The sequence below is a fragment of the Vipera ursinii genome, assembly GCF_947247035.1.
Source record: "Vipera ursinii genome assembly, chromosome: 1".
Classification (NCBI taxonomy): domain Eukaryota; kingdom Metazoa; phylum Chordata; class Lepidosauria; order Squamata; family Viperidae; genus Vipera; species Vipera ursinii.
Window position 1 is genome coordinate 167,986,563 of NC_139512.1, and position 13,903 is coordinate 168,000,465.

Sequence of the window (13,903 nt, forward strand, 5' to 3'; positions counted from 1 at the left end):
TATCCATATCAAGGGAAAACATCTTCTTATACCAGGGGTGTCAAACTCGTAATGTCACGTGACGTGCCAGCAATGGGGTGGGCGTGGTTTCACCATGACGCATCAGGCCCATGGGCTAGCAGTTTGACACCCCTGCCTTATATTATTGATTAGAAAGGATATACATTGAGTGAATCTATCACTACCCACCATTATGGCATTGTCACATTAATGCAAAACTAGTTAAGCACTTGGCCAAACTGTTTCAATTTCAAGAAAAAGCTATAAGTTATAACATGAATATTGCTTCAGAACAGCTGTTCACTCTGATGTCTTCATTTAAAAAACCACTAGGACTGGTAAGTGCACTGAATAATACCACTCTAACGTGTATGTTCCCTCCATGTCCCTATGAGAACCAGGGCTGGTTCTGGTTCTATAACTATAAATGTTACCTGTGTTGCTATAGTATATCCAGCTTCCCAAAGTTCCTGTACTCGTATCTTGCAGACACTATATAACTAGATAGCAGCAAACAGGTACAGACTTCTGGATCTGTATAAGAGCGACCTACTTACATTGCTTAAATTGAATGTTTTTCATCTACCATTTGCAGATAGGACCTTAAGCAACTCAGTCATATGCTGTAGCACCTTTTATTCCATTTTCCATGAGTAAAAGTGCCTTAAGTATGCATGTTAAAAACAGAGATTTGAGTATTAAACAAATATGGAATTTTTATTTAGCCTAAAAAAAGAGATTTTCAGAAGAATCTGGTTGCAATTATAACTTAAAAGAAAAGATGTTGCCAATAAATCAGCATTTTTCAGAGTTGTTTATTTATTATATGTGGTTGCATTGCTGATATATTTCCAATTTTAAATTCCTAGGAAGCATCAGGGCAAATGGAAAGTTACTGAAATTTAACTTCTCTATTGTTGCCTATAGGGATGCGGTGGCTCAGTGGGTTAGGACGCTGAGCTTGTCGATCAGAAGGTTGGCAGTTTGGCTGGTCGAATCCCGAGTGCCACGTAACAGAGTGAGCGCCTGTTACTCGTCCCAGCTTCTGCCAACCTAGCAGTTCGAAAGCACATAAAAATTCAAGTAGAAAAATAGGGACCACTACGGTGGGAAGGTAACAGCGTTCTGTGCACCTTTGGCGTCTAGTCATGCTAGCCACATAACCATGGAGATGTCCTCGGACAAGCGCTGGCTCTTCGGCTTTGAAACGGAGATGAGCACCGGCCCCTAGAGTCGGAAACAACTAGCATGCATGTGCAGGGGAACCTTTACCTTTTTTACTATTGTTGCCTAGTGGTATACTCAAGCATGATGAGATTTATCTAGTACTAGAGAAACCAACTCTAATATCTTCCTCAAATATTTTGCTTTTTGCAGTTTTAACAGAATGTGAGTGAGTTCTTCTAAGCTATTCAGTTTAATAAAGAGGCATAATCTAAAGAACTACTTTTAATGTTGTTCACCATTTCCATAACTTGTGGCTGAGTGTTTTGAACCAGTGCTTCATGATGTAGAAGTCAGTACTAGTTTCACTAAAATATAAAACCTTGTTGATCCAACTATTGAAAGGACAGCTTCTGCACAAATTACTGCTCTGGATTTCCAGGACAGATTCTAAATAGTTAATCAAAGCTGTGAAAATATCTTGACCTATTGTTGTTGCCTCAAGCTCTACAACATTTTAAAACAATTACAATTATCATTGTGGTGAATGGGATGTCAGTAATTAAGCTTTCCCGCAAAGGTCTTTTGACCCATCTGGATAGTGTACATTTCCTCACTTTGATTTTTTTTCAACCAGAATGAAGACACTAGTACTATGTAAGAAAGAAGATATTCTTTACTGTTTATTTTGCTTCATATGCAGAAGGAAGAGTCAGTGTCTTCAGTCTCTGCAGTTGTATGATAATTTATATTTTAGCTATGGGTTCTATTACTAAATGGTGGGCTTCTTTTGAGCTGCTTTAGCAAATTTCAAGGTCTGCTTGTTGGAATTTAAAAATTCAAACTTCTAATTGGATCAAGATTAATCCCAGAATGACTGGGTGTGGCTGGGAAATATCTCCTAGCTTGCTTCATTTGTTAAACCAAGAATACATTCTGGACAGAATGAAATTCATCACAGTACCTGCTAAATCTCAATGCTGCCTTGTGGGATTTATTATTATGTATGGGTAATCTACAATTAGATTCATAGTCTATGACTGATGGAAACATAATAATTCCAAGTCTTAACCAAGGACATAAGAATTACTAAGTGAGTGTCCACAAATATAGGCAGTGCCATGTTCCTGATGATGATGATGATGGTTGGTTGCACAGTCAGCCAGATGTTTAGACTAGATTTAGAATTGGAATTTTTATCCACCTATTGAGCCCTTCGCAAGAACCTGGCATTGGTGGATATTGTTGTTTGATGGCATTAAACTACATCACGGGATGTAAGTTGTTCCAAATAAATCTGCCTTTTGAAATAAACTGATAATGGTTTTGTCAATGCTGATGGAATTCACCTGGGGTTCCGGTTGATTTGGAATTGCAACCTATTATTATTGGTACTTTTTTTTTTGCTTTCTTTTGCCATAGACATTTTACTTCAATTTGCAGATCTTGATGTTTTCTGATTTTTTCCAGTTCTTTCTCTTCTCTTCTCCTGTCTTCAGGTACTGAAATGTCCACTATTCTGATTTTTTTTTGTCTTTCTTATCAACAATTGTCGATTGTTAAATCTGGGGTCTTTTATGGTAGGTGCTTGTCTGTATGAATTTGAAAGACCCAGAGCACTTTAGCTTCTTCATTTAGCTTTACTGTCCATTTTGTAGTCCTATCAGTCCTTCTTGCAGGCAAATACTATTTCTTGCAGATATTCCAATTTGCCATTGTTGCCCTTTTGTTGTGCTGTTGTAGTCAGTTTGTGTGATCTTGCAGCAGCTGTTTCTTCAGCTTCTTTGCAGAGGCAGTATTTACATACAGAGGCTTTACATACATTTTTTCTTGATTTTCCGGAGCCAGAATTAGCTCCTCTGTCTATTTCTTCAACTTTCCTGCTCTTAGCCATTGCCAGGCCTGGTTGTTATGTGTTTTGCCTGCTAGTTTTGTTTATGTACTGGCCATGCAATGCTTTGCCATGTCTCTTTTCTATTCTTCGCTTGGTCTTTTTTGCACACCAGTTTGATTTCTCCAATATTCAGTAAGCCTTCATGTACTAATTTCAGTGCATCTTCTTCACTGTCTTCCAAACATTATTCCAATGCCCTTTATTCTTTTTCAAGTGTGTAGTGAACGTGCAACATTCTACATCCATACCTCATTTAGGAATGAAAATTATTCAACAGCTGTGCTGCCTTCCTCTACTGCCAACTTCCCCTAGTTTACCTGGACAATTTGAGCTGCTCCTGGCAAGGGTTTAATTTCTTGGGTAGATTTAATTTGCCTTGGGTAGATTATGGGGTTGAACACTTTATTTTGTATTATAAATCAAAGATTGATCTGCTAGCTTCTGTTATTTCTGATTTTGTATGTTCCAGAACGGATGCATTCTTTTCAGATATCTTGTTGACTTGGGGAATGACTAATCCGGTATGGGGTTTTGTAATTTGCGTTTCACCATATTATTTATAGGAGAGACTCTCCTCTGTTGAAACCAGTCCAGTATGGTTGAATTATTATTACCGGTATCTGTTTTGTAGTACTCAGTGTAGCAGACATAATGCTGCTGAGAATTTTCTCTAAAACATCCTATGAGGTGGAATGGGTTGAGAATAATTCAGCTAGTCTACCTCCACCTGTCATTTTGTCCTCGTCTTTAAATTTGTCTCCTACTTGTTACAACATTTGGGAACTGGTCACAATGTGCAATTCCAGATAACTTCTGGCATCCAGTTGGCCATTTACTATTCCTCGTGGATCCACAGTCCTTTCGGTTGCAAACGCTTAAAATCAAAGTTTTGTGGTGCACATGAGGGAATCTCTGTGGCATTCTGGGGATATTCATTGCCTTAAAGTGAGATATTTGTCAAGAGAAATGGCATGGAAATGGAGTAGCTACTCATCTCCCAGGTCACAGGGCCTTTCCAATTACTACTGCATGGACTGTTCTGTACTGAGTAGTATTAGGCCTGAGTTTTGTTGAGGAGTAAATATATTTTGGATGTTAGGGTTTGAATCAAGGCTTTTTTTAAAGTGATTTGTAGTGTTTTGAGTTCTACATTACATACAAAAAAGAGATGCTCTCCAAATTAGTATTTTACCAGCACTTTTTGTGCTAGAAATAAGGTATTCAGTAATAAGTGATTTTAGTTAACCAGATGCTTAACTCAAAATTGGGCCTCTAAATAAATATACATTATTCAACTACCAAGAATACTAAACAAAATTTCAGGAAGAATCTGTTACCTTACCTTCCTATATGTTTTATTGTTGTATTGCCTGTATTTGTACCACATAATTCTTTATTTCTTCTCTGTCTATTTTCCCCATTCTGTCTCCATTTTCCTCACTCAGGCCTTCTTTGTTCTGAAGATTAGCATTACCTTTAGTTCTCTTAGTGAAATTTGAAAAACAATATCTCTTAGATGTCTTTTTCTAATACTGCCCAGCTTCCACTTTCTGCCTCCCCTTCTCTTCTGGTTTTTCACTAAGCAGAAGTAGTGATAGCTGATTGCCACTCTTTAAATCATTCCTATAGCTGTTCCCTTCTTTCTGCCCTCTCGTTTGAGTTCCACGGGGTTTGGGATACGTTGTGTACTGGGTTCTTGCTTGGAAAGCAGGAGACGAGGCAAGAAATTTCAGGCAGGAACACGCTTTTATTGAAAGGCTGGAACTGAACTGAGAACCAGGACTGCAACGCAGCTATTTATACTCCGGCCACTAGGCGCTGGCCAATAGGTTTAAAGCAACCTATTGCCGCCCTAGAGCCAACCAATGGTGCTCCTGGAGACTGACTGTCTGAGGAGCTGGCGACCATTACCCAGCTCCCTGCTTAAGCAGTCTCACAGCAACCAAACCCACATGGTACAACTTATTCAAACTTGGCCCAATACATTACAGGATAAGTGGTTTTTAAATGTTTAGTTTTTCTCCCACCATTTCATTAGGACAATTTGTTTGCACAATGATTAGGCTCCCTTCCTGTTTTAAGGGAATTGCCCTAAACAGGGGCAAACCATTATTACTACACTATGATTTCTGTGCTTTAAGATTTATTTAGTAAACTTTTTTTTTTAAAAAATTTTTTTGTGAGCTCTCCAGATAAGTAAGAGATTTAGTAAATAAATTTTTTGTGAGCTCTCCAGATAAGTAAGAGATTTAGTAAATAAATATTATTCAATTTAATCATAGTGGATAGGTTTTCACAGCTGTTCTTGATTACCAAAATGGTTTATGACTAATACCGTGTGGAAAAATGAACGATTGTATATGATGGGGCAGTGGTGGAGTTTCACTGGACCTGCTGCAAGCTTCTTCAGAATTAAGTACATTATTTATTTGCTTTATTTAGTAGAATATGTGGGCTGCCTGATTCCCAGAGTTTCTCAATGGCTTACAGTCTAATAGAAAAGGTATTAAAAAAAAACAAGAAGATTAAAAAAAATCAGGAGCAAACATCTAAACAAGAACCACAAAAACCATTCGACAGGGCATCACCATGTGCAAGTACTGGGAGAACAGCCACTATATATATTCCTAACCCTAAGAGATGGGGGTTTATCAAGGCTAAGACCTCTCTCGGACCATATCAAATCTCTCTTCTGCCAATTTCTCCTTCAAGTACAGCCTAAACTAGGAGAAGATGCCCTGTGGCTGCCATATTTTGGGAGTTCCGCTAATCAGTCATTAAAGTTGTGACCTTTACATTATTTGTTAACAGTAATCATATCTGAAAATATGTTTCTTAATATGTACATCATTTTCTGCATTAAGAAACTGCTATGTTCCAAACTAATAAGTAATTGTGTTGCTCTGGAAATATAAATGTGGCCCTTGCTTAAAGACACTTGGTTCAGCAACCATTTGATAGGGATGAATGAAGAGACTTGGATCCATTCCCAAAGTTACAGCCACTGAAGCACCCAGTGGTCGCATGACTGTAATCTGGGCTCTTGGCCACCCATTTGTGCTTATGACATATTGCCAAGCGCCCCCACGAACATGTGATTGCCATGGCATGGGTTCGGAGTACCTCGGGGACCACCTGCTGCCAGCGTCAACTTCCCTCCTCCCTGTGCGTTCCCACAGAGAGGGCCTCCTCAGGGTGCCTCCAGTCAGAGAATGTCGGCTGGTGGACTTCCGGTGGCGGCGTGGCACCGGAGACAGCCGTTTCGGGCTGCCCACTGCTCAGCTGAGTTTTTTCACCCGAAACAGCGCCGATCAGCTGTTCGGGTGGATTTGAAGCCCCCTCCTCGGGAGAAGAGGAGGGGGTGAGGCCCCAGGTAGGGGTTGAGTTCTCCGGGGCCGCCTGAGCTTGAAGCTTGGGCGGCTGAAGGATTGAACTCCCCCGTAGCCTGGGTTGCTCCCAGCTGTTCAGCATCTCTGCTCCGGGATTTTTGGAGCAGAGCCAGGTGTTTGCGACCACCCCTGCCAGAAGGAAAGATCCTGGAATAAAAAGGAGCAGGCAGAGCGGTACAGGAGATAAAGGTGAAGAGGACTTTTACTTTTACTCTCTAGTTCAATGGACTTTATAAACCTAAAGTGAAAGTGCGCAATAAGTGAAAGTGAAAAGATGGCGGCTAAACCTCCCTCAAAAACTCTTCGGAGTGCGGGAACTTCCCCGGTGCAACAGACATCGTTGCAAGCTTTGCTTCCTCCTGCTGCATTGACATCGAAGGATTTAGAAGATGCTTTGGAAAAACAATCCCAGGTAATATCAGAAATACTGGGTGACAAACTGGCAAAGGTGGAGGAGAAATTGGAGGAGAAATTGGAGAAACTGGAGGAGAGGATAGAAGAGAAGTTTAGTGTGATGAGGGTAGACATTTTGTCCACAGTGCAAAGCGTGGCTGAATGTGTGCAAAGCTTGGATGAAAAAGTGGAGGATCTGAGTCAAAAGAATGCTATATTAGAAGTAAAGGTACTGGAGAATGAAGATTTAAGGGATAGAATGGACGGAGAACTGAGTCTTGTTCAGTATTACCAGATGCAGTATGCTATCAGAATCAGAGGTTTAAAAGAGAATCCTAAAGAGGACCTAAAGCAGCTGATTTCTGAGGCCTTGGAAGCAGTATTGGATCAGTCAGCATCTGAAATAAAGGGATGCATGGACAAAGTTTTTCGTGTAAACTCATGGATTGCTAGACAGAGAAAGCTACCTAGAGATGTGGTGGTTTATTTTACAAAGAGAGAAACCAGAAATGAAGTTATTCAAGCCGCTTATGATACTAAAGTTGTGATTGCTGACCAAGAAGTTTTGGTTTTAAAAGAAATTCCTCCAAAGATTCTAAGGAGAAGGAAGGACTTTGCATTTCTTGTGCAAGAACTTAAGCAACGTGAAATAAAGTTTAGATGGGAGATTCCTGTCGGATTGGTGGTGATGCATGAAGGTAAAAGATACCGTCTGGTTACTGTGACACAGGCGCGTGACTTCTATAATAATGTTTTAAAAGCGACTCCACTATCACTTCTGGAAGCTGCAAAGGGATGTGGAGAAGGGAAATCTCAAGAGGCTGAAGGTGGACAGAAAGAAGAGAATGGTGCTGGAGGGGATCAAATTACAACCTCGTTGGCTGTTGCTGGAGAGCAGAGGGTGACACGTGCCGCTTTAAAACGAGCAAAACAAATAAAAGAGCAAGACCAACAGAAGTTTATGGAATTTTCAAAGCGTACTTACAGCGAAGCAATGGGAGGAGCGCGGCCCAAAGAGGACAGAGGGGCTATTAAAGATCTGCTCCAACAGCTTCGGGATGCCACGCATGGCGACTAAATTTCTAACTTGGAATGTTAATGGACTAAACTCACCACAGAAGAGAAAGAAAGTTTTTCAATATTTAAAACAATTTGATGTTATATGTTTGCAAGAAACACATATTAGAACTATGGACCAAAAGTATTTACTCAACTCAAGATTGGGCACGCAATTTGTTGCCTCTGCGATGAATAAGAAAAATGGAGTGGTTGTTTATGTTAAAAGTGCTTTAACAGCGGAACTAATTGAAGCAGATAAGCATGGTAGATATCTTATGATAGATTTGCTGCTAGAAGGCAAAAAAACGCTTTTAGTTGGACTATATGCTCCTAATCAACAGCAAGCTGATTTTTTTAGCTCACTTCATACAAAGCTTACCCAATTGGATTACAAATCGTTTATTTTTATGGGGGATTGGAATGGTGTTTTGGATGTACAGATGGACAAGGCTGGTCCTTTTAAGCGCTCTCTGAGTCATGCCAGATTGCCTAAATCTTTTTTTGAAATGAAGGATGATTTGGAACTGTGAGATATTTGGCGTGACACTCACCTGCATGAAAAGGATTATACTTTTTTTTCTGATAGACATCAATCTTTTTCCAGGATTGACTTTATTTTGTTGACTAATGACTTTTTTTCTAGGATTAAGAAGGTAAAGATTTGTGCAAGAGCCATCTCTGACCATAGCCCAGTTTGGTTAGAGATCAATAAGGACAATAGAGATAGGCGCTCGTGGCGCGTAAATGAGAACTTGTTTAGAAATCAGAGAAATGTGGAAGAATGTAAACAGCGGATGAAGGATTTTTTTGAAATTAATATGAATAAGGATACTTCCATGGACATGGTTTGGGATGCTAGCAAGGCCTATATGAGAGGGGTGTTGATTTATATGAATAATAAACACAGACGTACTTTGGAAGCCAGAAGGAGAGAATTGGAGAATGAAATTAGGGAAAAAGAAAAGGCCTTGATTTTGAACCCATTGGATGTGAAGACTAAGGAGGTTATTAAGCTATTAAGAGGACAATTTGATAAATTAATGGCTGATCAAGTGGCAACCAATTTGCGGTTTGCTAGGCATAACACTTTTTGCAATGCCAACAAGCCAGGTAGATGGCTAGCTTATAGACTAAGGAAGAAGCAAAGGGCTTCTAATATAGATAAAATTGAACATAAGGGAAAGGTTGTGTATCAACAGGATCTTATTAAGGAAGCCTTTTTGGACTTTTATTCTAAATTATATGCTAAGGAGAAGATTAACGAAAAAGATATTGATGTATATTTGGAGAATGCTAGCATCCCGGTTCTTACGCAGGCACAAAAAGAGGAGATTAACCAATTGATAACAGAAGAAGAAATTTTTACAGCAATTAAGGAATTGAAGTTGGATAAAGCGCCAGGTACGGATGGCTTGACTGCGGTTTATTACAAAAATTTACAAATGGAGTTGATAAAGCCGTTAAAGGAGCTGTTTCAGATAATTCAGAGAGGGGGAAAGGTGCCTCCGTCTTGGAGAACTGCCTTTATCTCTTTGATACCGAAGGAAGATCAAGATGTTACTCAAGTTAAAAATTATAGACCAATATCACTTTTAAATACAGATTATAAGATATTTGCTAAGGTGTTGGCTAATAGATTGATGAGGGTTCTGCAACAGGTGATTCATGGGGATCAAACTGGGTTTATTAGTGGTAGGCAAATGAAAAATAATGTGAGGCATATAGTTGATGTGTTAGAGTTTTTGGAAAGGAACAACCAGATCCCTGCTGAAAAAGCTTTTGATCAATTGAATTTTTGATGAATTTTTGATGAAAGTTCTAGATAAAATGAATTTTGGGGATAAATTTTTGCAACCAATTAGGGCATTATATCAAAAACAAACTGCCCGAATAATAGTTAATAATAGTTTGACTGAAGTTTGTAATATTGAGAAGGGCACAAGGCAAGGGTGTCCATTATCGCCTTTGCTATTTGTCTTAACATTGGAGATATTATTGATAAAAATACGGAACTCGGAAAGAATTAAGGGTATACAAATTAGAGATCAGGATTATAGATTGAGAGCGTTCGCAGATGATCTGGTTGTTACGGTGACCCAGCCGGAGAACTCAGTTGTGGACCTGATGGAGATAATAATGCAATATGGGAAGGTTTCTGGATTTAAAGTTAATGCACAAAAAACTAAAATTCTGGCCAAAAATATGATAGCATCGCAAAAGGCCCTTTTAGAAGGATTAACTGGATTTGAGATTGTCAAGAGGGTCAAATATTTGGGGGTGTTCTTGTCACCCTCTAATACAAAGTTATATAAAAATAACTATGAAAGATTATGGGGAAAAATTCAAAAAGAAATGGGGTGCTGGGAAAAATTGCAACTGTCTTTGCTGGGGCGAATTGCAGCAGTGAAAATGAATGTCCTGCCTAAATTTTTATTCTTATTTCAAATGATACCGGTTCTTAAGAAAGATTCTAATCTGGAGGAATGGCAGCGAGGTATCAACAAATTTGTCTGGGCAGGGAAAAGGCCACGAGTTAAACTTAAGATTATGCAGGACACTCGTGAAAGAGGTGGTCTTAAAATGCCCAATCTTAAATTATATTATGAAGCTGCTGCGTTAGCAGGAATAAGTGATTGGATTAATTTGACACAAGAGAGATTATTAAATCTTGAGGGCCACGACTTGTTGTTTGCCTGGCATGCATATTTGTTGAATGATAAGAAGGTAGATAATGTGTTTAAAGTGCATATTTTAAGACAGGCATTGTTGAGAGTTTGGAAGAAGTATAGACATAAGCTAGATTGTAAGATACCATTGTGGGCAATCCCAAAACACGCAATAGAAAATATAAATGTTGGTTTTAAACATGATGTGACTACGTATAAGGAGATTTTAAGCCTGGAAAGAAATGTTTGGTGTCTGAAACCGTACAGCCTCTTGCGAGATGAGAAGATTATTCAAACTTGGTTTCAATATATCCAGCTACGGGCCAGGTGGAAAGAAGATCAGAAAACTGGTTTTACAATGACTGATGAAAATCTGATAAAGCAAATTAGAAATCAGGGTCCAGCACATATCAAACGGATATATCTTGCATTGATAGAAATTGACTCAGAAACAGAATTGGTTAAAGATTGTATGATAAAATGGGCTCAAAATATCCAAGAAGTTATTACAATGGACACGTGGGAAAAGATTTGGGTGAGGAACGTAAAATTTACACAAGCTCAAAATTTAAGAGAGAACTTTTATAAAATGTTTTATAGGTGGCATTTAGATCCTAAAAAGCTGGCAAGTATGTATCCGCCCAAATGCTGGAGGTGCGGTGATGAAGATGCAACATATTTTCATATATGGTGGACTTGTAAAAAGGTTAAGGCTTTTTGGATAAAAATTTGGTGGAACATGCAGAAGATCTTCAAGCAGAAGATAAAGTTTTGTCCGCAATTCTTTTTGTTGGGTATAATTACAGAGGCTACTGTTGTGGACACTAAGTTGATGTTGAATTTAATTACAGCAGCAAGACTTCTAATAGGCCAGTATTGGAAGAAGGAGGAATTGCCGACTATAGAGGAATGGACTTTAAAGGTTTGTGACCTGGCAGAAATGGCAAAGATTTCGGCTTATTTGAAAGATCACTCGCAAGAACGCTATATTATGGAGTGGAAAAAATGGATTGAATATATCCAGAAGAAATATGGGACTAAAAAATTTCATTTAGCATTTGAATAAATCTTCCTTTCTTTTTTTCTTTTTCTTTCTTTTTATATGTAATATTAATATTGTTTGTAGTTATCTTATATGAGCTAGAGAGCGATAGATTTAAGAGTTTATTGTTGTTAGCATATGGATGTTTATGATTGTTTTCTGTTTTTATACCTTGTACTTAGCTCTGGGAAGTCGGGGGGGGGGAAGGGGGGAGGGGTAGGGAGGGATAGGTAGGGGAGGGGGAGGGGGGGATTGTTAAAGAGAAAATGTATTTTAAAACTTTTCAATAAAAAAAAAAGAGAGAGAATGTCGGCTGGTGGCCCCCAGGGGGAGGGCCTTCTCTGTGGGCGCTCCGGCTTTATGGAATCAGCTGCCGGTCGAGCTCTGACCTTCGCTCCTTCCGACGCGGTCTGAAGACCCATCTATTTGTACAAGCTGGCCTGGCCTGATGGGGATATGTTGGGGTTTTAATGGGGATTTTTAATGGGGATTTTTAATGGGGATTTTTATATTGTATATTGTTACCGACTGTTTTAACTGGGCTATTATTTAATTCTTTTTTAATTTTTGTATCTCGTATTTTTTATGTATGCCCTGTTCACCGCCCTGAGTCCTTCGGAAGAAGGGCGGTATACAAATGCAATAAAACTATAAAACTATAAACTATTTGAAATCTTCCCTACCACCTTCCCCAGAAAGTCAGTGCAACCTAGGAGAATTTAATTTGAAGGTTCCTTTATAAACAAAACCTATGTAATCAGAGTTAATGCATGAATATGGTTGAAAAAAATCCAGAGAAATTCATTTCTGGTATCATGTCTTATAGCAGAAATAAAGCAAGACAAAACAAAAAACATGTCTACAAAATGGGTTTCTAAGGGTACTGAAAGGGCTAGTCCAAGTACACTGAAAGCTCTAAGTGTTGATGTTGTCTTAAATTTAAGGAATTTACTTTCTCTCCAATCTACCTTTATATTTATATTTGGCATTTTTGTCTTCAAGTGCTGTAGGTTAAATCTAAGAGAGATTAGTGAGACTTTATTGGATTTAGCACTTTTTTTAGATTGCATTTTAATTATATTGCAGAAGGTATACATTGGTTAGTTCTTTTTTGAGGATATTTTTCGTAGTATGTAACATGAATCTAATAGTAAAGGTAAAGGTAAAGGTTCCCCCGCACATGCGTGCTAGTCGTTTCCAACTCTAGGGGCCGGTGCTTATCTCCGTTTCAAAGCCGAAGAGCCAGCGCTTGTCCAAGGACGTCTCCGTGGTCATGTGGCCAGCATGATTAGACACCAAAGGCGCACGGAACGCTGTTACCTTCCCACCGTAGTGGTCCCTATTTTTCTACTTGCATTTTTACGTGCTTTCGAACTGCTAGGTTGGCAGAAGCTGGGACGAGTAACAGGCGCTCACTCTGTTACGCGGCACTCGGGATTCGACCCGCCAAACTGCCGACCTTCTGATCGACAAGCTCAGCGTCCTAACCCACTGAGCCACCGTGTCCCTTCATGAATCTAATAGTACTTGCAAATAAATTATTGTGAAATCAGTGTCATTTTCAATCAAAATTTATATATGCATACACATGTATATATATATATATATATATATATTGTTTTGTTTTATTTTTTAGCTTAAATCATATGCACAGTGGATGACTTCTCATCATGAATCGTGCTTTTAGCAGAAAAAAAGGTAAGCAGTTTCAGTTCAATGATCTTGGAATAGTGAATTGAAAAAAGACAAGTTCAAAAGGACAAAACGTGAAATAACATCTGGCCAGAGCATTGTGATAAAATGCCTTGGTGAGTTAATTATTTAATTATTTGTCCTTACGTACAGTAGTGGTTTATAAGGTTTAAAAGATAGAGTAAAATTATATAGCAAACACTTATATTAATGAGGCAGGCTAAAGGAAAAGAAGGAAAACCAACTTTCACACAAAACCTGGAAAAAAATTAGAAATCTTCCAAATGGTCACCTGAAGAAGTGAACATTTTGATGCACCCAGCTTGTGATGGGATTCTGGAATTCTCATCACACATAATAGAACCCTTCCCAATAATCTCATTGACTGACCACAGGGCTTTTTTCCTCATAGAACGCTGAGAACGGAGTTCCGGCACCTTTTTTGGATGGAAACTTGTAGGGTAGGCAAGGTGGGTTGTATGACAAGTGTGAGTTCCGGCACCTTTTTCTTTTACAAAAAAAGCACTGACTGACCATATCCGTAACAATGAAAAAAATCCATTAGGTATTCCCGTCTGAAAGCTTCTCTCAACAAGTTAGAATC

General features: G+C 38.9%; 1 protein-coding gene across 1 annotated transcript in view; it reads left to right on the plus strand.

The window, feature by feature from the left end:
- The window catches only part of GULP1 (GULP PTB domain containing engulfment adaptor 1), a 149,172-nt gene that overhangs the window by 61,946 nt on the left and 73,323 nt on the right, over positions 1–13,903 (plus strand). The window contains exon 3 of the mRNA XM_083350525.1: positions 13,244–13,305. Coding sequence (XP_083206651.1) covers positions 13,278–13,305 — 28 coding nt within the window. The 5' untranslated portion in view covers positions 13,244–13,277. The remainder of the gene's footprint in view (positions 1–13,243; positions 13,306–13,903) is intronic.